At 39.8% G+C, this 24,073-nt stretch overlaps 1 protein-coding gene across 9 annotated transcripts in view; it reads right to left on the bottom strand.

Annotated features, from left to right (window-relative positions):
- The window catches only part of NUP153 (nucleoporin 153), a 44,294-nt gene that overhangs the window by 19,972 nt on the left and 249 nt on the right, over positions 1-24,073 (bottom strand). For 4 of the 9 annotated variants that reach the window (XM_023919695.2, XM_023919696.2, XM_086841710.1 and 1 more), the window contains exons 2-8: positions 7,575-7,791; positions 5,110-5,358; positions 3,654-3,793; positions 3,443-3,571; positions 1,508-1,624; positions 1,336-1,380; positions 1,185-1,238 (exon numbers count right to left, since the gene is read on the bottom strand). In XM_023919695.2, coding sequence (XP_023775463.2) covers positions 1,185-1,238; positions 1,336-1,380; positions 1,508-1,624; positions 3,443-3,571; positions 3,654-3,793; positions 5,110-5,358; positions 7,575-7,791 — 951 coding nt within the window. Of the gene's footprint in view, positions 1-1,184; positions 1,239-1,335; positions 1,381-1,507; positions 1,625-3,442; positions 3,572-3,653; positions 3,794-5,109; positions 5,359-7,574; positions 7,792-23,017; positions 23,240-23,689 lie in introns of those variants that run through there. The other 5 variants (XM_086841724.1, XM_086841730.1, XM_086841733.1 and 2 more) reach the window with 5 other exon arrangements.

The raw sequence follows: 24,073 nt of genomic DNA, 5'->3' as shown, positions 1-24,073 counted from the left end.
TTGTCCGCTTTAGCAGGAAAACACACAACCCTCTTCTGGGCAAATACAATCCTGTCCTCTCTTTTCATCATAGGCTACCCTTTCTCCCTGCCAAATTTTATGAATTCTAGCATTATGAGTAGACAATTTCTCTATTTTTACCCAGTGACAGCTGTGTGCAACATCCACCTTCTGACCAATGTCAGGGTCTATGCTGCAAATCTGTGGATCTTTTTAGATGCCTCATCACACGTGTGGTTCTGAATTTTAATGCAGAATCCATATCAGCTGTGTTTTCAATTACTGAGATATTTAAGAGGTGGTAAAAAACCTTACATGCTCTGCTTTTCAACATTCTTGTAATTTATCATACGGCCAAAGACAGTACAGGAAATCTGAGATGTTTTTAAACTCCTGTGTGACTGCAGAATTAATTGTAATCCTAACTAAGCCATTGGCATAGAAACTTTTTACAACATTCTGTCTACTTCCTCATCAGAACAGCAGATTAGAAGTTTGCATTGAAGAAAAAACATTTTTGTTCCTTTGGTTGCCTGAGCTAAAAGTGACCTTCTGTGGTTTCACAATTTAATAAATGTAATAATCAAACATATTTGAAACAAAAATAAGGAAATAACGATTTACCACAGCAACAATTCAGTGCTATTTCCAAACAGGAATTTAGGAGCACAAATTTACAGAAGTAACAAAATTTAACAATTTCCCAATTTTCTCCTTGCCTTGATAATAAAAAATGTAAGTATTTCTTTTTTGCTTAAAATAAGCACAGAAATCTGCACAAGATTGAACAATTTGAACAATTAATGACTATTTTTCTATTTCTGGTTATTTCTGCAAGAGAAAGCTTTCTGAAATAAAGATGTTATCATGCAACTTAACCCCAAGTTGCAGGACAAGATAAAACCACTTGGTATGCTCTAGAGAAGTTGTTCTTGACATATCAGCACACAACCATGAAAAGATAATAATTCTCCACCTGAGTACTCTTCACAGTCCTTCATCTAGTGTGGATAGAAAAGACATTTTTAGCAATTTCCACACAGCCAAGGCAGCTATAAATCACAAAAGGCTAATATTAACTTGAATTCATGTGTGTGCTATCATTGAGGTTTGTGACTTTTCTCCTAAGAGCTGTAAAGCAGAGAAAGTTACCTATCTCAGCTTAACATGTTAGTGGTTCTTACCTGGTTTTGTCTGGATTGGAAGCCAGTCACATTCAGCACACTCCTGTCCACAGGCTGGCAGGGAAAAAAGGGCCAAAATGTTAAGAGGATGTTTTTTTCCCTATGAGAGGGTTCAATCTAACAAAAACACTGGGGGTTGTGATCAACTTACAGAAGACAGTGGACTAGAAACGGAAGATGGAATCCTTTTAGCATCCTGTTGAAAAAACAGGTGTGATAAATTAAAGTGGACATGACATTAAGTAACATCTTCAGCCTGTACTGGCACATTTACTATGTTTTTCAAACACATGGAATAAAACATTAAAAGGAGTGCCACTTACTGCCAAAGGGCTTGACATCTTCTCCAGTGTCTGCAAGATGCGCCGCGCAGTGGAACTTGTCACACCATAGGATTGCACATTTGCTTGTTTAGCTTTCATTTGTCTTTTTATCGGTGGCTGAAAAATTAGCATTGCCCATGTTATGATGCTGGATTCTGAGTTGCACACGTGTATTTTATGCCCTAGGGCTACACTGGTGATACAACCAATGCTCTCATAATGACAGAGAAAAATGGACTCACAGAGCATTCAATGCAAGAAGAAGAAAAATATACTGACTTCACACAGGTTTAAGTGCATATCCTGCACATGGGATAAAGCAACAAAGGAAATCCTTAAATGTAAAAGGTCATAAAATGAAGATGTTAGGCTTGTAGGGTCTCTGAAGAAGTGATTAGGAAAACAGAACTGAAGCAAAGCCTTGTGCTACAGAAAGTACTTTCAGTAGCAAAACAGCTATCAGAGTTTCATGATGGCATAAGCATGGCATCTTAACACAGAGCATACAATCATCAAGAATTTCTACTTCTCTTGTTTCCTCCCTTCTCCCAAGACTACAGCTGACTGCAGATCTTTTCACTCTATTTAGAACCATAAAGATCTGATTTGAACTGCAACAGATCTAAACATAATACCCTGAAAAAGTGAATGTTGTAACACATGACTGAACATAATTTAAAAAACCTTCAGTTTTTTAACTGCAATTTTTTAAAATTTTTTTTTAAAAAAATGACCATTTTTTTAAAACTATGTTACACCTCTCATGTAACTACACCATGCTTCCCACACAACTAGGTGAAGACAGGAAGCAGATCACGCAACACATAGAATATGCGAGTAAGACTTGCTGTACAAAACAACAAACAAGCTTGTCTCTCCTCTAAAAGCCTGGTATTTGCTTCCTCTTTTCACAAATCCACAATTTTTGTAAAAAATAAATACAGCTGACCGAAGAGGACTTCTAGCTCACACAAATTTAAAATGTTCTGTAGTTTGACCCAGCACCAAGTCAGGAAAACCCACAATGTTCAAAATTTCCCTGAATCAGGAAATTGTAGGTCCCCTTGTTCCATAGCAGAAACAGACTACCAAAATAGGTCCAGCAAACTTATTCTCAGTTCCTTAAAGTTCCTTTTGACTTTCTAGTAACAACAGGCATTTTAATTTTAACAAATAAGAACCAATACAGATTTTACTGACTTGCTCTTAGATTCAACTCTAGCTACTGAGAGCAGTCAGGACTTTTAATTTGCTAGTTCATTTTAGACCACAAAGAACACCTGGGGACAAGCTCTTCTCAAGAGCCATCTGAACAACAGTAAAATAGAGAGCACCTTATTATCTTAATACATACATACATACATACATACATACATACATATATATGTATAATGTAGGACTGCATGTCTCCCTCTCAATAACAAAAAAAGTGCAAAGGACGAGCAGATTTGCCTTTTGCATACTACTATATCAATAAATGCACACTATGTTCATAGTTCGTGTGTTTGTGTAAGATCTACAGACAAGTATCAGGGAGATAACTTTTGCTACTATTAACAAAGTTTTCAAAGTTATGCCATCACTGTAATTATTTACATGTTATTTTACCATAATACAGTCAGAGGCAGACCAAAACAGAAAACAAAAATTTTTGGAATACGTAACAGAGGAAACCCCTGCTACAAGAAACTGTCCACTTTCTTCTGCCCAGTTACCAGCTAAGATGCTATTGTCATTCTCATGCTTTATGATAAGCATTTCTACATAAAGTGTTAGACAGGAATTTAAACAAAAATTGTAGGCTGATTGTGTAAGATAGGAACTGTTTGTTGCCACATTTTTCAAGTTCATTTTTCAAGTTCAGTTTTTTAGCCAAGCTCCCCTTTCTGCATTTCAATTATGTTTTTCCCCCATACTGCACTACTGTTCTCATACCTGGTAAGCAGAAATCTGTACTTTTGTCTGCCTTGCTGCTGCAGCTGCACCACCATAAGAGGTCTTTCCAGGGTAAAATGGAGAATCCCCAAGCTGTCTTGTCTTAAAGACAGAAGTGTTTCCAAGTGACTACAGAAAGGTATTATGGTAAGGGGTTAGTAAAATAGATACACATTCAACTTGACTAAAATTAATACTGTGCAGTACTTACAGGAGAGGGAGACCCAAAAGCAGATAAATTGAATGCAGGTTTTTTAGAGCTAGATGCAGGATGTTGTGAGAGGGAATGAGATCTTTCAGCCTCTGGGGACCAGAGCAGTGGTGCTGAAGTATTTTTTGAAACTGTGATATCTGCCAAAATGACAAATGCTATATGTAAATGCCTTGTGTACATAGAGAAATTTAATATTAAACATCACACCAACTCCAGAGTTCTCTACAAAAACATCTTACCAAATGAAAAGGTCCCTTAATACTCACTTCCCTGGCACTCTAACCTTCAAAGCTCTTCAAACAGATTAATTTCACATAAGGTATGAAACTCAAGTACCAACTCTGAACCTAAAATCTGTTCACAGAACTGCAAATACATGATCTTGCAGTAATCTTTCAAAAGCATTCACTAGTTAATAGCACATGTCCAATACAATACAATTTTATTTTTACTTCTTTCATGATAAAATATAGGAACTGCATTAACAATGGTGCATCTCTAATGACGAAGTTTTTCCTATGTTGGTAGAGGGTTGGAAACTAGCACAGGACAGAACTGACCAGGTCTTAAATCTGAAAAATTACACAAAGGCTGAATTGACAGTTTATTGACATATTTTCTGTATGTTTTATGGAGATGTACCAAAAAGTTTAGCAAACTCAGGTTATATTGCTATATTTAATATTTATTTTAATAATAATTTTAATAGAGTATATTTAATACTCTAAATTGTCAAACTATGGTCTCCAGAGAACTGGCTGAGCATGCCTCCATCCCCATTTATATGGGGGACTAGAAAGATTTGCAAACTTGCTGTTTGCCATTTCTCAGTGAGACACCTAAGTCACATTCTACATAATGTAGATGTCTTAGGTTATTTTTTACTTTAAAATGGTGTACGTTCTTTACTGAATTTGGCAAAAAACAACAGAGTATTGACAAATTATGCCGTCTACCAAGAACAGCAAAAAAGAAAGCAGCCTGAACTTGTTCAATCAGTTTAGTTGCTTTATCAACTCCTGGTTAAAAAAACATACAAGAATATCTTGTGTTTTTATTTATCAAGTGTATTTACTCATATTTAGCTGGCTCTGAGTGACATATTCTGAATCACTCCTCCTTCTAGGCAATCAACCTAGTTGTCAAGCTACAGCAAGTCATCTTCATCTCCTATCATCCCAATTTGGGATTTACAGATAATTGAGCTAAAATTGTATTTATCAGCACTGACTCTTTAGAATATCAGGGACTCATAAATGTATTCCAAGCATGGTTATATTTATTTAATATAAAGGTGACAGGATTATATACTTCTTAAATACCGAAAATTAAATTTAATTCTAAAATCTAGAACTAACCTTCTCCTACTTTACTTACTAAGGCAGTGTGGAATATTAAGAATACAAAGTACTTTGTGTTATCAAACAAATCAAACAGAGAACATAAAAGGTACCTTTATCAGATGCTCTAGAGGAGAAGCCACTGGTTGTTGAGATGTTATCGTCATCATGCTGAGAGGTAGAATCTTTTATTTCCTTTACGAGGGACAGCCCAGGACTGCCAATGCCAAGTGTGGAAGATGTGGAGGGCTGACAGTGTGGGACTGTGGAATCCAACACGGTGCAGTTCAAATGGCTCCGGTGAAGGGAGGGCCTTGTTAACACATCCGAGAAGTTCAGCGCAGACCTGCTCGTGGATGGCTCTAAACAAGAACAGCGAGACAATCAGCTTCCCTACAGACAAGCTCACAGAAGCCAAAACCTGTTTTCTATCAACAGCCATGCTTATTGCCAAGTTCTAAGCACAAAAATAGAGAAGCTGAATTTAACTTCCTCACCCAGATAGGGTTTCATCTGTCTGATTACAACAACACTGCTTGCAATACTAAGCATTAATGTCGCATTAGGAAGTACTTAAGGATGGGATTTTTCTGAATTTCATCAAAATCTGACCCTGCACTCAAGCGCTTAAACTGTGTTTCGCTAAATCAAACATCTATAAATTCCTTCTCTTCCAGATAATGCTTGCAAGTAAGCTTTCCAAAATTTGAGATTACATGACAAGTTACCGACAACTCTGCAGTTTTTATCATCTTGCAAAAAAAGATGTTTTTAGTCTGAATATGTAAGATGAAAACGTGTTTGCAAAGATTTTCGGGGGTTTATTTGTTCTGGTGTCATCATCCTCCCTTCCAAATTCTACAATATCAGGTCATGCTACAGGCAAATTATCTCCTATCTATTAATTTTTGAGATTTTGGCACAAAGGACATGTAAGCAATGTGGCCTAAGGCCTCAGAGCATTTTTTCCTCATAAAAAGGGTCTGTAAACATTGTGCAAGAAGTGGTCTCACAGCTCCAACTTGCCACATGAACAGAAGAATAATTAATGGCCATCTTGCCCGATATCCCTATGCCTACAGTCTCTCCCACAACTTCTGGGTATGAACATAATTTTGAGACACTATCTACCTGACATTTGCACTGAAGCTTAAACTAGCTACTTCAATCTTCATAAGCACTACACTACTAGAAATTAATTCTCCAAAGCACTGATAGATTTTTAGGACTGTCTTGTTTGAGATGAAAGAGTTATCAGACCAAAGGCTGGCCAAGTAAAGGAAGACGGGCTCTTGCACATTGGTACCTCAGAGCCAAAGAAACAGGCTTTCAAAAATAAAAATACCAGTAACAATGAAATAAAAAAAAATTATTAACTATAGCTAGGAAGATTAACTCCAATGTCCACAAACTGCAACACAAGCTACTGATGGTTCTCAGGGATCCCATCTGCTCCTGATTTCTTGGAGATAGAAAGTTTGCTGTGCAGCTGTTCTTACTGAAAGGTCCTTTCACACAATTCATCAGGAAAGCCAACACATGCTACTCATTCATGAAAACCTTCTCTATTCTTTTATACAAACTTATGCTCAAGCTACAGCTACACAGAGAGCAGTAAAGCTCCTTATTTACAATTAGATAACATTGGTGAGAAAGGTATTTCCTCATTACTTTTCATTCTGCCAACAACAGAAGCAGCTGACTGTCCACACAGATGGTTATGTACCATGTAGTCAGACAAAATTTCTCACCTAATTAAAAACTGAGTTCCCAAAATTGCTAATTTAAGAGAAACTCAAATGAGAGCATATGCAAATTCACAGAGTATTACAGAAACAGTGAGAGGCACAGATATAAAGCACAGAATAATTTTAATATAATAAAAGGGTTGTAAACTTCTTTGCCAATGATCTAAATAGTTTTCAAAGACCCCAAATTATCAATGCCACATGTTAATGTTACAAAATATTTCAAAAAGAATAATGTCATAAACAAAGTTCCCCAGATCTCCACTAAACTAACAAGAAAATTTAAAAAATTGATTGGAGAAGCCCAAAGGAAAAGAAAAAAAAATCAGGACACATGAAGGAATTTTCCTCTGGCATTCTAGCATCTGGTCTTTTGTTTTCAGGACAACAAAACAAATTTATGTTTCTACTACCTTAGGCAATTAGATAAACTTTCATTCCAAATTCTTTAAAAAGAAAATGAAACCCAACACTCAACTTGCAAATGAATGCTAGCAATATTTTGCACTTAGCTAGTTGACTACCTGAAGCTAACTCATGACTTCCAAGGGCTCTAATTCAACTTCCAGTATGTTTAAACTTTGAAGCTAAAGCAATTCTAAAAACTGAGTTTCCTGAGGTTTCTTCCTTTGTTTTTGCTATGTGTGGGGTTATTTTGGGTTGGGGTTTTTGGTTGGTTGGTCGTTTTGCTTTGGGTGTTGCAGGGTTTTTTGTTGTTTGCTTTTTTCTGTCCAAACGCTGCTTCTAGCCTCCCTTAGAAATGTAGATTCAAAACTAGAAATCTGTGAATAAATACAGATGGTCAGAATACTAAATGATATTTCACATACCTTCTAAATTAATTCTTGCTGATTCAGGCGTGACTCTCCCATCAATTACCATGGCATCTTCATTTGCATAATCATGGTGATAGTTTACTGGATTCTCTTCCTCGCTTGCAGATTCATTCATATCTACACATTTATCTTCCCTTTTATTGAAATACTTCTGCAACCATCCTGGTACAATGTTTTTCACTGATTCGGTCACTCTGCTAAGGAGCCCCAGCTTGAAAGAAAAATACAGGAACACAGTCAGCAGCATAGTCTGGGATGTAACCTTGCACAGACCTCCAAGACAGACATTAGATAGCAATATTCAGATGAGTAAGATAAGAGGGTGGTGACAAAGAACTCCTATACTTCTGGAACATGCATTGATAGAAATGCACCTAACATTGATTTACTACTAACCAATCAGTTTCTGCACTTCCCAGTGACCTTGGCAGAAGTTCCACATTCTGAAACTACAGCCCGAGTTCACCAAAGGCTTGTCAACTCACAAGGTCATCAAGAAATTTAATTTCTAAATAATTCCTGATGTACACACTTTTTTTGGAGGACTTTTCCTTCTAATACCTTCACTTGAAAAACCATCAAACCCAGAAGCTCAGCAATTATCTACAGCAATAGTGATGAACAGAAATAGCTACTAAAATAAGTGAACTTAAATATTTCTTTTTCCAATGCTGAATTGCAGGAACCATGTGCATCAAAAACTTCACTATTATGCTCTGGACAGTGAGGGCATCCTGAAAGGATCTTGGAAGAAGCATCTACAGTTGAACAACAGACTCCTCATTATGGAACTGCTAAATAGATTCACTTTGATCAATTTTCATTTCATGGTATTGTTAAAGTTTTGTATCTCCAAACCTTAATATTTGGCAGTTACTGAATACATAAAAGCCATTTCCATTTTGACATTTACCAATTATTTGTAATGCTTACATTCAAGTAAGAAATATTTATTTAATGTTTTCTTTTCAGCAGTCATTTGTTGTCCCCCATCATGTCCTCAAAATTTCAACATGCCTTCTTGTCAATTCTCAACCCTGTGCAGCAGGGCGCTTGCAACATGAAGCTGCCCCTCTTACACTGACTGCAGCCACAGAACCAGCTGCTAACCTCCAAAAGCTGGAACAAAGCACCAAAGCTACCGCCACAATTTCAACACTTCGGAAACTGAAAAGCAACAGGAGTGTAAAAAGATTTTTGTTCAACTTCATTGCCAGCTGCTAACACATGCATCAAGGTACTTAGGTATTTTTTTGGGCTTAGGCAACAAAATTTCCTAAAAATTATTATTAATGTGTACAGAACTGAGAATATTCTTTGAACATGTAGTAGCTAGTCTAGTAAACAAATCTGAAAAAAGTATTCAACTTTTTTAAAAAAATCAGCACACACGTTAAAAAAAACCCCATATGTCATTCACATCTTTCATACACAGTAACACAAACACCAACTTAGAGGACACCCCTGAATCTGGAGTTAGGCTGGCAAAGAGGAAAAAGGGAAGGTAGAAAACAATAGTCTTCTCACAGAAAGAAAGTCATCTTAATTTACAATTTGACGTTTTTCATAATGATCTGTAATTTAATCTTTTACTTGCACAAAGACAGAATAACTAGCCTGGGACAGCTTAAACCAGATAGAATACAGCATAATGAACACATCTATCACAATTACCACACTAACATGCACACTAACATGCCATGCTCAGCGTGTTCCTGCTATTCTACATAAATACTAAGCCTCAGCTTTCCAACAACAAAAACTTGTGAGTCCAGAGCTCACAAGCAGTTCAGTGCCTGGCACCAGCAAAGACGCAGTCTGTGCTCTGTTCCCGGCCCCTCATTTTCATCTTTACTTATGACTAACTGACCCCCTTCAGGGGGGTGAATACTTTGCTGCCATGAATAAAAGCCATATCAGGAACTCAGATGAGACAAAATTTGCCAAAATAAGCAAATGGTGAGGACACAAACTGCGTCCAAGGCAATGCTCTTTCCGAAAAACAGGCATTACTACATTCGGTATTGCTAGAGGGTTTCTCCGTTAGAGAAGACATTACTGGCCATAAAACAGGTGCCAGTATGATTCTCTTGCTCAGGAAATTCTCTCAAGACTCAAAGCTACCTTGAGACTCAAGATGAAAGGTGTCATAGACATCCAGAAGAGTAAACACCCAATCATTAGTAATCCTAATGAGTAAATGGAGAATGTAGCTGGACTAGCAATTAACCAAGCTTACATTTTACCATCCATACCTGACCCCAGACTGGTTTGACCCCTTTGTACAAACGGCAGCCTTCACATAATCAGCATTCCAAGCTGGGTAACACAGGGTAACCTCCCAAACCTACCCATGAGCTGGAACTTGGCACAGCCGTACTGCACCAAGTAGCAATGGCCTGCTCCATCTGGCTTGGGCACACTGCTAGACAAGGAGCATAGTTTTATACTCCAAATAATGCTGGCTTAGTGAGAAAGCAAAATACATGTAAAGTAACCTACATTTTCTGTCTGCAAAATATATTAAATGCATTGTGAAAGAACTATGCAGGCATTATTAATGAGCCATCATCAAACATGGATCCCATTAAAAAAACAGACACCTTCCCCCTGCAAGTATTCTACATGCCCCAGGCTATTCAAATACACACAAAAAAATTCCTTCCATCATCTCTTACCTGCCCATCAGAGCTAAAAGCCAATCAATAAAGCTCTGTGGCTGGATTCCCGATCAAGCCAGGCAGTTAAGGTACCACTGACCAATTACACATTTGAACATGCATACTCCTTATTCCTTCCAGAACAATTCAGCAAAATGTCATGTCTTAACTGTCTTTAAAGCTGCCATTTTCATCTTACCCTAATTTACAGTATTCTTATGCTTCAGCACATGCATTTGAATACCCTTTCCCCCTCTCTGCACATGCAAACAAGCCAACTCTGTCAGGAGTAAAGCACTCCCCCTCTACTACTTCTGTCACCAGCTCTGCACTTTGTCCATCCCATCTCCTCACAGAGGAATCACTAATGCTTCTAGAAGGCTGACAAGGATAGTACACATCTCACTGATGCCAAGAGATCTTCAGATATGAAATATAAGAGACACAGCAACAGACAACTCTAGCAGGCTTATTCTCCAGCAAACTGCTCAGATCCTGATCTTCTCATGCCAAAATTATGAAACAGTCTCTTCCAGAACACCTGCATTCAGTACAGCTACCCTGAACATGCTATTTCACAAAAACTGTTCTAGTTCCCAGTCTCAGGTTGGGAGCAGAGGACATGGTGCTGATGTGCAGTCTGATGTTCATAACTTCTCATTTCTACAGGCCACACAGGTACCAAATGTAGTATCATGGAAGAAGAAGAAGAAGCAAGAAGATGCAGTGGGGCAATCCCAACTGCATGACTGCTGTGATTTATCTAATGAACATGTTTTACTTCATAAGAGGTTTGAGCTGCTGTCAGTATCAACTGCTGTCTTCACACCTCAAATACAGTCATCCCAAAAAATATTAGCAGGAAAGCTGAACAAAATGAAAGTCCACTGGAAAGACTCAGTAGCTTATGAATAGGTATTTAAAACAGTTTTTCAAAATCTCTGCATCATCTCAAGTGTCTGTAGCTCTGCTAGGTCTATCTAAGTCTATGTATACAATCATCATAGCAACAGTAACTACAGTAAGAGCTACTCCAAGGAATGAATATTGGCTTGACATCATGGAATCACTTAACTAGTAAGGCTGGAAAAGACCTCTTGGATCATTGTGTCCAACTGTAACCCAAGAGTCCAAACCCTCCTTGTTTGGGCACAAACATTCATTTCTGAGTTTCAAGCCAGCTCCTTAGGTCCCACGACTCATCTGAAGGGCCCAGAGAATTATTCTGAAGGCTCCAAGTCTGATTTGGAAGGCCCAAAGCATCATTTGTGGAATTCAAAGTCTTCCTTATAGAGTACAAAGACATCTTCAGGCCCAAACCACAGCTTCTAAAGCCTCCTACTTAGGATTCAGCCTTTTATCTAATGAATTCAAGGCCTTCCTCTATGCCTCCAAAAACCTATTTCTAGGGAGCAGAGCCTTAGCTGGGGATGCTAAATGCAAAAAGCAAGCATGAACACAGAGCCTGTGTGAAATTAAATCACACAAGGTCTGTGTTCCTGCTTGCTTTTTGCATTTAGCATCTACACTCAGTTCAAGGTATTGATGCATCATTTGAGGGCACAAAACTCAAGAAAACCAACCTCAGGGTTCAAACCTCCCTTCTCACCTCCAAAAGCCCATTTCCAGGGCCCAAAGCCCTGTGCTGAAGACTCAAATCCTTCCTTGGAGGGTCCAAAGCCCTCTTCACATGAGGTCATGGAATTATTAAAATTGGAAAACATCTTTAAGATCATTAAGTTCAAATGTTAATTTGGCTGTTCACCATTAAACCACGTCCTCAAGTGCCAGCTCCAACTTCTGGACACGCTCCAGCCCCTCAGTGTCTTCCTTGTGGTGAGGGGTCCAGAACTGAACACAAGATTCCAGGTGAGGCCTCACCAGAGCTGAGTCCTGCAGGACAATCACTGCCCTGCTCTTGCTGGCCACACTGTTCCTGATCCATGATAGGATGCCACTGGCCTTCCTGGCCACCTGGGCACAGCTGGCTCCTGTTCAGCCACTGCTGACCAGCACCACCAGGTCCTTTTCAGTCTGGCAGCTTTCCAGCCTCCCTTACCCCAGGCCAGTATCGCTGCAGGGGGCTGCTGAGACCCAAATTCAGGGCTTGACACTTCATCTTATTGAACCTCATACAATTGGCCTCAGCCCATTTACCCAGCCTTTCTAGATCCCTCTCTAGAACTTTCCTGTCCTCCAGCAGATCAACACTCCTGCCCAACTTGGTGTCATTTGCAAACTGGCTTAGGGTACAATCAATCCTCTTGTCCAGGTCATCGATGAAGATATTAAAAATATTAAGCCTTGGTGAACACCACTTGTGACTGGTCATCAGCTGGATGCAGCCCCACTCACCACCATGCTCTGGGCCTGGCCACCCAGACAGTTCTTCACTCAGCAAAGATCACACCCATTCACACCACAGGAAGCTAGTTTCTCCAGGAGAATGCCACGGGAAATGGTGTCAAAGGCTTTATGAAATTCTAGGTAAATGACATCCTACATCCACAGCCTTTCCCTCATCCACCAAGTGGATAACTCTATCACAGAAGGAGATCAGATTAGGCAAGTAGGACCTGCCTTTCATAAACCCACGCTGGCTGCAACACTAAGCAAAAGATACATAGACAGAAGTATCAGTTAACACACAGGTGCCATAATTTGTTACTTCAAAATACCATTTCTTCAAAGGATTTATATAAAGAAAGAAAAATCAGTAGTTTGTAGTCACAGTTTGAATTCCAAACTTAAAAGCAGGCTATTTCTTGGCCAAAAATATTTACAGAATAAGACAGTTGTTCAAATTTGTAAGGGTCCTTCACACAGCATAGGGTGAGGAAAGTGCTGGCAGGAGCAGTCAGCAGTGACACATTACTCAAAAAATCTGTTTTGATTTCAGTCCAGGAGGTTTAAGGACGAAAAGAATTGTATAAAAATTATATAACAGTCATACCCTTACAGAAATTTATAAAGAGAAGCAAAATACGCAACTGGATAAAAGAGCTAATGTTCACTTCACTGTACACACACCTCTGAACAGCATCAATTTCTTGCCTCTCACAGACTTCCTTGCTTCCAATTTCAAAGGTAAAGCTGTTAGAACATATGAATCATGTAAGCCTTCAAAAAGAAAACTTGCCCCTAATGGTGAAGTTCACTGAGATAGAGAAGATCAATCTAACCACTTCCAAACACCAAAAAGGAATTTTCTTGCCCTCCATCCCCCACAGTTAGCTTATCCAGCTCTGGCACATAGCAGGCTACTCTCCCATACTAGCTGAATTCATTAATCTGGCAAATAGTACATGTTTTTCTGCTGGGCTAATGAGTTAAACTGGCTCAGTGCACCAGAACTGGCCTGAGAGAAAGCACGATCAGGCAGTCAGAACCAGAGGAACACTAAATAAAACTTCTCCCTTCTTTTAATCATCCTGTAGCCATACTGCCATTAAAGACACTGTCCCATTCTCCTCTTCACCTCACCCTTCCCTTGTGCTGCCACTAGCACATGTAAGCAAACAAATGATAAACTGTAGCAATGCTCTATTAAAAAGATCCAAACAAAAATCTGTCTATAGACTCTGACAGTGAGGACTATCCCTCAGGGGCATCAGGTTGCTGGTGCAGCTTACCATGTGCCAGCACTGATGCTCATGCAAAAGCAGGAATAGAAATGGAAACATGACATGATTGTCTCTTGCAGCAGCAGACTTAGACTGGCTTAGACTAACTCTGCCTTTGCTATTCAGGGAGTGGCTTCAATTTGTATGTAGGACAGCAGAGTTTGATATTTCATTTAAAAAAAGACAATAAAACTTATGACTTAATATGAACACTATGTTTCAGGAATGTTATTAATTATGGAACATTTGAAAAACAACAATTTTATTTAAGGCAAGTGGACTAGTTCAAATTTATTCCTGAAAGTCATGAAGAAGGGATTATATTACCAGATGCCAGAGTATTTCTTTCTTATTGCTTAAGTGAGCATTATTTTCCTTAGTCTAGTTAGCTTTAGAATAAACATTTCAGGGAAATTCAGGTATTTTCTGGCACTTTTTGCACATGTATACACATCATTATCACTTGGAACAGAGAGCAAAACACCAGTATGTGCTCTGAGAAATAAATCAGTGCCTAACCCACTGGGTTAAACCCTTGTGACTCTGAATGGTTTTATCTCCGGTTTTGTCCACACCTTCAGTTTACACAGTGACAACATTACAAAACACACCACAATGTACAAGGTACCTTTCTTTCTCCCTTTTAGGAAGCACTACATAGGCATTAATTAGTCCTCAGCAGCAATCAGCAACGGGCATTGTAAATTACATTCAATATTATACTTTGAGATGGAAATCTATCAGCAGCAAAACCAGAAAGTTTAAGATTAATGAGATTGTTTTCCCTTACAAGTTCACAAGCAGTTTTAAAGTTCTTTCTTTCCCAATTTAAGAAAGAACTCCAAGTAATTAATATTTTTAATTGAAGACTGCTGCAACTTAGCTGCCACAGTGCGTCTCCAGCTAAGATTCATAAGCAGTATCTGCAATTATATTAATTGAAATGCTGCTCAGAATATCTTTACTGTAAGGAAAGCCTGTAGTCTAAACTTTTTCTTTTTAGTTTTATTTCTGACATAACCATGTGGACAAACTAGAATGATCAAGAAGTACATTGCCCATGGCACCAGGTAGTCTTTGTAAGTCCACTAACACAAGTTATCAGATTTAGTAAACACACATTTTATATTTAGGGTTTATATTTTTATATTTAGGGTTTAAATACACTATTTAGGCATAAAATTGTTCATCTTATTTATATGTATTCTATATATGGCAAGACTCAATTCATAACAGTATTTCGGCATCACCACACATAACTGACAATGGCAAAGCCCTCCTCTTCCCTGCATTTACAGCCAAGGGTTTAATGCATACAAGGGCTATAATGCATCATACCCTGCACTACAGATTTGCTACCTGTTAAATGTACAGGGCTCCCAATAAAGAGCTGAACATTTTCAATGCCATTTTGTCTGGAAGCACTCACAGACAAAACATGGTGTCACCACAGGCTAATCTATGGCACATAGTGAGGACATGCTATGTACTAAAAAAACAAAAACAGGCAGCCCAAATTCTGCAATAACTCCTGAAGCAACAGTTAAATGCCATCTGAGGTCAACTCACAGCTTGCTGAAATCCATCCCTGTATCCAGTGCTTCCTAGTGAGGATATGGCTTGAAGGTTTGAAGCATATTTCGCAAAATTAAGCTACAAAATCTCACTCCTGACACCTGAAAACAGTCTTCAAAACAGAAGACTGGAATTAAATTTTTTAATATAATGCAGCATTATCAAAATATTGATACAATATATAGCAAAATATTCACATCCTCACTTTGAAATATCTTCTCTGTCCATGTTCATCTATGAACTGAGCTGACAACACCACATACTAGTCATTTTGAAAAATCTACAGCCAATCCTGTTGCACCTTCAGTTTGTTATCTGATTCACAAATTTGAACAAGCAAATTGAAGTCAACTAACTAAATAATTGCATTTAGTTATTTGCTGTGAAAAACTGGTACTTAAGCAAAACTCTAAGTCTTCCTACTTTTTACATATCATACACAGACATTGTGCAGTATACAAAAGTTATGTCTCATCATTCATCTAACCAGCATAACCTGCAATTACTTTAAATTGGACACATCTAACCCTGGTGCATACAATTCCTGACTAGATTTTAAAATACAAGAATTGGTGCCTAAGAGAAACCAAAGCAATGACCCTTGGACACAGTTGCTTTAGCTGGAGCAGTGAGTGGTACTGTTACATTCGTTGACATTTTAAGGTAAACTGTAATTTACACTGTAAAGCCCAGGTAGCCTCAGCTCTGCTGCAGGGCAGTAATCTTCAGTTGTGTGAGGCAGCAGTGTCTTTCTGGCCATACTTGTTCATCACATTGACTGAAAGTCACTAAAAAATCATCTACGAATCTGTATATATTCTGCAACTCTGTAAGTTTGGTAACAAATACTGAGGGCTGACAATAAAACACATATACTATTATAGATAAATTTAATACGTATCTGTTTGCACCCAGCAATTCCTGAACACAGCTACATTTAAATCAGTTAAAACCTTGTTTTCATCTGTTTAGTTTAGGATGATTCTAATTACAAATGCATCTGTATTACAGTCTCACAAATTTAATATCTCATTACTGTAAATATTTCAGTGTCCCATTGTAATCCAGTCTCAAAGAAAATGACAATTGAACAGTTTAGCTCTTTGTTTGGCTTACTGCAGTCTTGAAAGTCACCAGGCCTTGAGCTCTCATAAGGGAAGGAGTCTTGAGACATATCTACTTCAAAAACTCTTGATTCAAAATACAATCATAACTAAAAGCAAAGTCAGTCAGTTCCCCAAGACACACAACTTCTTCCAAGAGCAGAACCATTCAGAAAATATTAAATAGCCTCAGCAAGGAGAAAAAAAGAAAAAATTTACTGGCTCGGGTATTTACAAATTGCATGTGCTACTCACAGCCGTAGGCCGCAATGTGCACTGATGTACCTGTGTTAACACACACATTTCATCCCAGCCAACAGGAATGTAAAGATGAACTCGTGTTTAGTTGAAAAAATCACAGAAGTCTCAAGTAAGCCAAACCCACCCAAAGATCCTGTACTTAAATGCAACACACATAGATTCATAGAATTTTTTGGGTTGGGAGGGAACTTTAGAGGTCATGCAGTCCAAACTTCCCTGAAATGAGTAGGGACATCTTCAACTGGATCAGGTTGCTCAGAGCCCCATCCACCCTGACCTTGAATGTTTCCAGGGACAGAGCTTCGAATACCTCTCCAGGTAACCTGTTCCAAAGTATCACCATCCTCTTCTTAAAAGAATTCTTCTTTACATCCAGTGTGAATCAACTCTCCTTCAGTTAAGGGAGTCTAAGTCTGCTTTAGGTACTCAAAGGTGTCCATAAGGTCTTCCCAGAACCTTCTCCAGGCTGAGCAGCTCCAACTCTCTCACAGCCTGTCTTTATGGGAGAGGTGCTCCAGCCCTCTGAGCATCACAGAGCACACAGCTCTGGACTGGCTCCAACACGTCCATGTCCTTCCTGTCCTGGGGACCCCAGAGCTGGATGCAGCACTGCAGGTGGGGCTTCACCAGAGAGGAGTGGAAGAACAGAATCCCCTCCCTCAACCTGTTGGCCACACTGCTTTGGATGCAGCCCAGGATATGTTCGGCTTTCTGGAAGCACACATTGCCAATTCATATCGAGCCTCTCATCCATCAGCAACCCCAAATCCTTGGCAGAGCTGCTCTCCATCTACTCATGTCCCAGCCTGCATTGATACTGGAGTTGCACCAAGCTAAGTGCAGTGCAATAAATACGGAACTGATTACACAGAACATTAAAAAGCAAAAAAAACGAGATTTTTTACAACTTAATAGCAGAAAAATGGAAAACTGTATCATATGACCTACCACTAAGACAAAAGACATTTTAAAAAATTAGTCTGCAAAACAGCAACCTTAGAAAAAAGCCTCTTAGTTACTCTCTTTTTGAGGGCCAGCTCGGTATTTTCTCTGAAAAAACTGCAACAGTGAGATGGAGGCATTATTTCCCTCCTTCCTCAAGAGAGAGCATAACCCCAAAGACAGAATTAGAGGATGGACCAGCAAAATGACTACCAACCTAGAGGAACAGTGACATTTACACTCAAACCATGCCCATGTGTGCTTTGTGGTCCAGTTGCAGCAGCTCTGACAGAACCACATACACACAGAGGCTGCATGGCACCCCAGAGATCATCTACTACTACAACCTTCTCCTCAGAGAATGGCCAAAACCAGCAGATCATCCACAGCTGAGTCTACCCAGGTTTTGAGACCTCTCTGGGCAGCTCTTCCAATATGCTGGCTAGCCTCACAGCAAAAAGATTTTTCCTATTATGAAATCAGAATTTCCATTTTTTGCATCTTGAGTCCATTGTATCTCTGTATTGCTATGAATCTCCTACAAGAGCCTTGTTACACCTTCTCTGTAGACTTACTAGGTATTTCCTGCTCTTAACCTATACACAGCCAGTTCTCTAAGCCATCATCATTTTGGTGTCTCTCAACCAGACTCACTCCTATATGTTTTCTTGTCTTTTTTCAACTGGAGAGACTAAAACTAGACACAACACTCCAGATGTAGTCCTAGAAGTGCTTCATGTAGGGGAAAAAACAACTCCCTTAACTTCCCAAACACTTACTAATACCTCCCAGTATGCAGCTGGCCTTCTTTACCTCAAGAGCGTGCTGCTGACTCATGATCAACTTGCTGTCCAGCAGGTAGGTGGGGTTGTTTTGTCCCAGATGAAGGACTTCACATTTGCCTTATTAAAACTCACAAGGTTCTCGGCAGCCCATCTGTCAAGTTCCTGAATGGCAGCCCTATTCTTCATTATACAACAGGGCTGAACTTCCCAGGGGTTTGGTATTATCTGAGAAACTGCTGAGGATTCATGCCATTCCTTCATCCCAGGTTGTTAATAAAGACATGGAACAGCATCAGCCTCAGTATCAACCTCTGAAAGCTCTGTTAGCAATTGGCTGCAACTGGGTCTTTGTACTGCTGGTCACAACCCTTTGAGGTCAATGGTCCTGCTAATTTTCCAATCACTTTATGGTCCACCTGACAAGTCCATATTTCACCAAGTGGACAACATGGGAGACCATGCTGCAGGCATCACTAAAGTCCAGGTAAATATCCACCCTTTGCTCCATGTCCACTGAGACAGTCATCCCAGCAAGTTATGAATTCATCACATGACACTATGGCAGCCCACCACCTGCACCAATCTGGAACTTTTGCTGAAACATTTTTGGGCATGCAAAAGAAATTCTGAACTCTGTCCTGCTGAGTTGTTAGAATCAGCAGCAGCTCAATTCGTCCATGGCAGGGGAGAAAGAACTGGTTCTAATTACTGACTGTAGGAATAAATAACTCAGAGGAAGTGATGTGCTGCCAGCAACCAAAGACAATTTGCAGTGTCCCAGCTAACACAGTCAATTATTTCATCTGCTTTCTTCTTCTCTGGAGATACCACTCACTCATATTGTTTGTCCTCAACACTTCACAGCCTCCAAGACTGTCACAACAACCCTTGAAACAAATCTCAGAATATTAATGAAATACTACAGCAATCGTAATTAACATTTTGTACAAATGTACAGTACCACTAGCCTAAATGAGAGAAAACTGTCAATATCTCAGTTTTGTAACTGAGATATCTATTCCCAATTAGGATACATTTTTGTTTACAGTAGCAGTAGAAAGTCAAGTGCCAACTTTAAACACCGGTTTTGCTAATACAGTATGATATTGCTGGGACAGAGACAAAACTTCAAATGTTGACTATTAGCCCATCTTTTAAAACAAAGCTTTCAATACACATTAAACATTTTTTCAATTAGCTCAATGTACTAACTCACTACTAAACCAAATCAAGCAGAAATGCATACAAATACAACCACATTAAGTGTGCTTCAAGGTACAATAGTGTTGACGGGAGTTAATGCAATTGTATTTTTGTAGGTCCATATACACACTCTTATTAAAGATTTTATTAATTAGTATTTTCCTGTTTAAGGTCTAGAAAACATTACCTAAGTTTTATCACTCAATATGATACTCTCAGAACTCTCTAGCATCAGTTTCAAAATTTCCTCACAAAATAAACCTGGCAGTTTGTAACATCCCTTCTGCCCACTGCCTGCAGTCACTGCCAAGCAAGGCCTACCTTCTAGACAGCTTCATGTGACAGTGTAATGCTCTAGACACTGCTGCATACAGTTTTCAGCCCCCAGTCCTGTAGCTAGTCCCTGTGGGAAGAACCTTACAGGATGTCTCAAGTGACCTGGTGAAACTCACAAAATCTAGAGAGGTTTTCATGACCCAGGCCAATGGACGTGGCTTCCAGTGGCCTTCTGGTCCCTTTTGTCAGGTTTTATGTCCTAACTACATAGTGCAAGACCAACTACAATACATGCAGAGACTTACACTGGTTTCATCAAGGGAAACACCTTTGGATTTGAACATCTACATTATAAATATGTACTGGCACATACAGACATAGGAAAAAAGGCAAACATCACTCCTCAGCAGAAGTTTTAATCTATAGACATTACCTCTAATATCAAACAGCTCTAAGCTAAAGCTTAATGTGAATATAGAAGTTTATGGGAAGGTTATAAACATTTTTAAGGTAACTTTTGTTTTCTCATGCTTAAATATGCCTGTATGAGTTTAAATAAAAGTGCAGAAGAATCAAAGTCTCTGACTCCTTCATTTGAATGCTTAATTATAAAATTCAAAAATTACCAAGTAAAGTTATTTTATTCTCTTCTAAGTCACACTTAAAATCTCTTGAATCTGTTACCTGAATGAGAATGGCACTGTTCCAAGTTAAACCAGCACATGCACACACACCAAAGCACAAAATTAAACATAAAATTAACAGTAGGAACATACAGGTACTCTTCTAGAAGCAGTTTAATAAGCCAGCAATGCAAACATCCCTCCCATTTACACAGCCGCATCAGTAATTCCCATCATCAGTCTATCCAAATGACCAGGACAAACCAGCATTTATAAACACTGGGGCCACATCTGGAAGATGAAACCCAGATCCTGGACACAACAGTTCCCTCACTTGGCATGTGTTTAGCTCTCAAAGAAGCTGTAATTTTAACCCAAGTGTCTAAGCTTCTTAGGAAGTGCAGGAGGCAGGATATTTCAGCAGGGGATGGCCAAGTAAACAGCGTGCTGAGCACAGCACAACCTAAAGTCGGTGTGGAGGTGTCAACACTCTGCCCCTAGAAAAGCATAGTCTATGGGAAGAACTCCACAATTCTACTCTAAGAACACCCACCAAACAGACTAAAAAAGGCACTTTTCATTCTGAGATGTAACTCCCACGCCTCAAATCTTCATGGTGGGTGAGTAGATACCATCCTTACCTCGTGGTGCTGCTACATTTTATTTCTTGGTTTAATAACATAGCTGCTGACAGTGCACTTTTTATAAGGCAGGATGGTAGCCCAGAAAGGAATACCATGGTTTAGTTCCTTCATTAATGGGGCAAATCTACTATATCTCCATCTTCCAAGAGAAAATACAAACTGCAAGTCACATCCTCCAAGCAGCATCTGCTCATCTCTCATATCTGAGACTGGTTTAAAAAAAGACTCTACACTTAAAAAAGCACACATGCAAACATAATGAAATATGGCTCTATCAGGCTCTTGGGGAGAAAATGGCAGGAAATTCTGCACTTTGCATGTTTATTCCAAGAATACATGAAATAAATAACTTCAGAAATCATGGATGAGGCTGTATGTCTTCACTCTTGGAAGGTAACATCTTCTTATACATCCTCTTCCTCGCTCAATGAATCACACATTCTTTTTCTGGGTAATAACACAGTTCCAGTCAGAAGAACTCAAAGACAACACACAGCTTGGCAACTGGGATATTTGCCCAGAAAGTGGATGATGTAGGTTGATGCCTCTAGGCAAAAAAGAAATCCGAAGCAGGTCTACCACATTTTGAACAAATGCTTTAGCTAATCATCTTTGAAAAGCAGCAGCATTTCCTCTTCCAAATGTCTTCTAAAGCCGCTGCTGCACTTAATAGGACACAGCAGCACACTGGGCACAACTGGAGAATTCCCACCTGACCAAGCTTCTTTGGAGACTAGGGCAAAATAACAACCTTATGACAGCATAACCACATCAGAAAAACACACACCAGGCTTACTATTGTAAGCCTGCCATCATGCTACTCATCTTTCATACAAGTGGAAGAGAATCAGATATCCTAAGAACTTTAAAAATATTGGCAATATGGCATTCAGTGCTTAGGCACCTTCAGAGCTTGATGATAAGACTGAGTTTTCTGGATTGCAGTCTTGACCCCAAGCACTTTTAACAGTTTTAATACAGTATTTCTATGAGCTTATTTATTGATACTAGTTAGAGGAGCAGGAGATCATGTCCAGACTGCACTGAGCACTTCCACGTCTTCCCAAACTCATTACTGAGACAACATCAAACCACAGAATATTTTCTGCAGAGTGGATGCTATACTGAAAACAGGAACATCTATCAATTAATTCCAGTTCACCTATCTACCCAGAGCTCACCTTTGTATGTAACACAAGTTAGCAAGCTACATAGGGTTAAGAAGCTATCCTTTACAACAAATGCCCATATCTGACACCTATCTGTTTGCCTATTTACCATTTCTTCCCCAATATAGTACTTGCTAATTTGATTGATATATTTGATTTGCAGCACCCATGCTCTGGGCTGAATCCCAGATATCCCCCAAGCACGTGTATGCTTTGCCCCATTGTTTAAATATACCTACTAGAAAACGCACAGAGAGACATCAGAATAATCAGAAAACCATCTAACCTAAATATTTTAAATTCATCTACAGAGTATCACCACGTGCAGGATATTGCAATTTCAACTTTACTCTGTTGTTCACGTAAGAGCTTTCAACATTTGCTCTGCAAGTGCAGTGATTCTTTGGATGAAGCGTCACCCTGCCTGCTTTACAAGGACAACACTGCTGATCAGTGCACTATAAAAGGGATTAAGTATAGTACTTCCCAAATAACATAAACTAATTGAACGACAATTTATGCATAATACACCTCAATTATACATATAATATTTAATTTCCTGGCTTATATTACCGATTTAATAATGCAAATGCTTTGGTTTTACAGTCGATTTCAGGTTCATAAATACACGTGAAAAGCATTTCCAGAGCACTGTCTCGAGGCATCTTGAAATTCCCTGACAAACAGGAGTTGGGAAGGATCTTTGCTTCTACTCCCTGCAGCCACTCTAAATGGCATAGGATCTTTGTACTGCAATTTATAAACTGTTGTTTTCTGTTATCCGTCTATTCTCTCCTACAATACAAAGGAGAACAAATGCCTTATGAATTACATTTCGCTCGCACTGCACCAGCAGGTTTAGGTACAGGCAAGCCACTGAAGAAACCGAAGGGCTCTTCAGGTAGCATCCTACAAAAAAAAAAAAAAAAAAAAAAAACAAACCCAAAACCAAAACACCACCAAAAAACACCCCACGAAAAAACCCACCACAATACATCCCCACACCAACAACGGAAGATGCCTAATGACCCAGCACTCTCACAGACTCATCTGCAACCCGGAATTTATCAAGAAAGCCAAATATCGGAAGAGATGCCCTTAAATCTGACGAGTAACTCTAACTTGATAACCCAGTTAGGATCGATTTAACCACGATTTAACCGTGGCAGCCCGGAGACAAAACGAGCATCCCGCGGAGTGAGAGCCAGCCCGCTTCAGCCGCGAGGAGAGGGAATGCGCACCTACCCCTTCCCAGCCGCCTCCTCCTCCTCCTCCTCCTCCCGCCTTTGCTCCTGCCTAGCGGGGGACAGGCGGGAGACAAAGGAGAGGCGAGAATCCCCCCGCAGCCCGGCGGTGCCGGAGCGGGGCGAGCGCCCGGAAATCCCACAATCCCCGCGGCCCCGGCGGGAAACCCTTCCCTCCTCCCTCCCCGCGGGCCGCTCCACCGGGAAACCCCGGCCCGAAGCCGCGCACGTGGGACTGCGTGGAGAGCGGCGAGGGGGGAAGGGTGGCGGAGAAAAGAGGCGGCTCTGCCGGGTCGGGCCTCCGGGGCGCCTCCTCCCGCCGCTGAGGGGAGCGCCGGGGTTAGAAGCGGGGTAGGACGGGAAGGGGTTCACGGGGCTGACCCGC

Source organism: Cyanistes caeruleus, chromosome 1 (genome assembly GCF_971803275.1).
Source record: "Cyanistes caeruleus chromosome 1, bCyaCae1.hap1.1, whole genome shotgun sequence".
In the NCBI taxonomy this organism is placed as follows: Eukaryota; Metazoa; Chordata; class Aves; order Passeriformes; family Paridae; genus Cyanistes; species Cyanistes caeruleus.
This window is presented reverse-complemented; position numbering and strand designations above follow the sequence as displayed.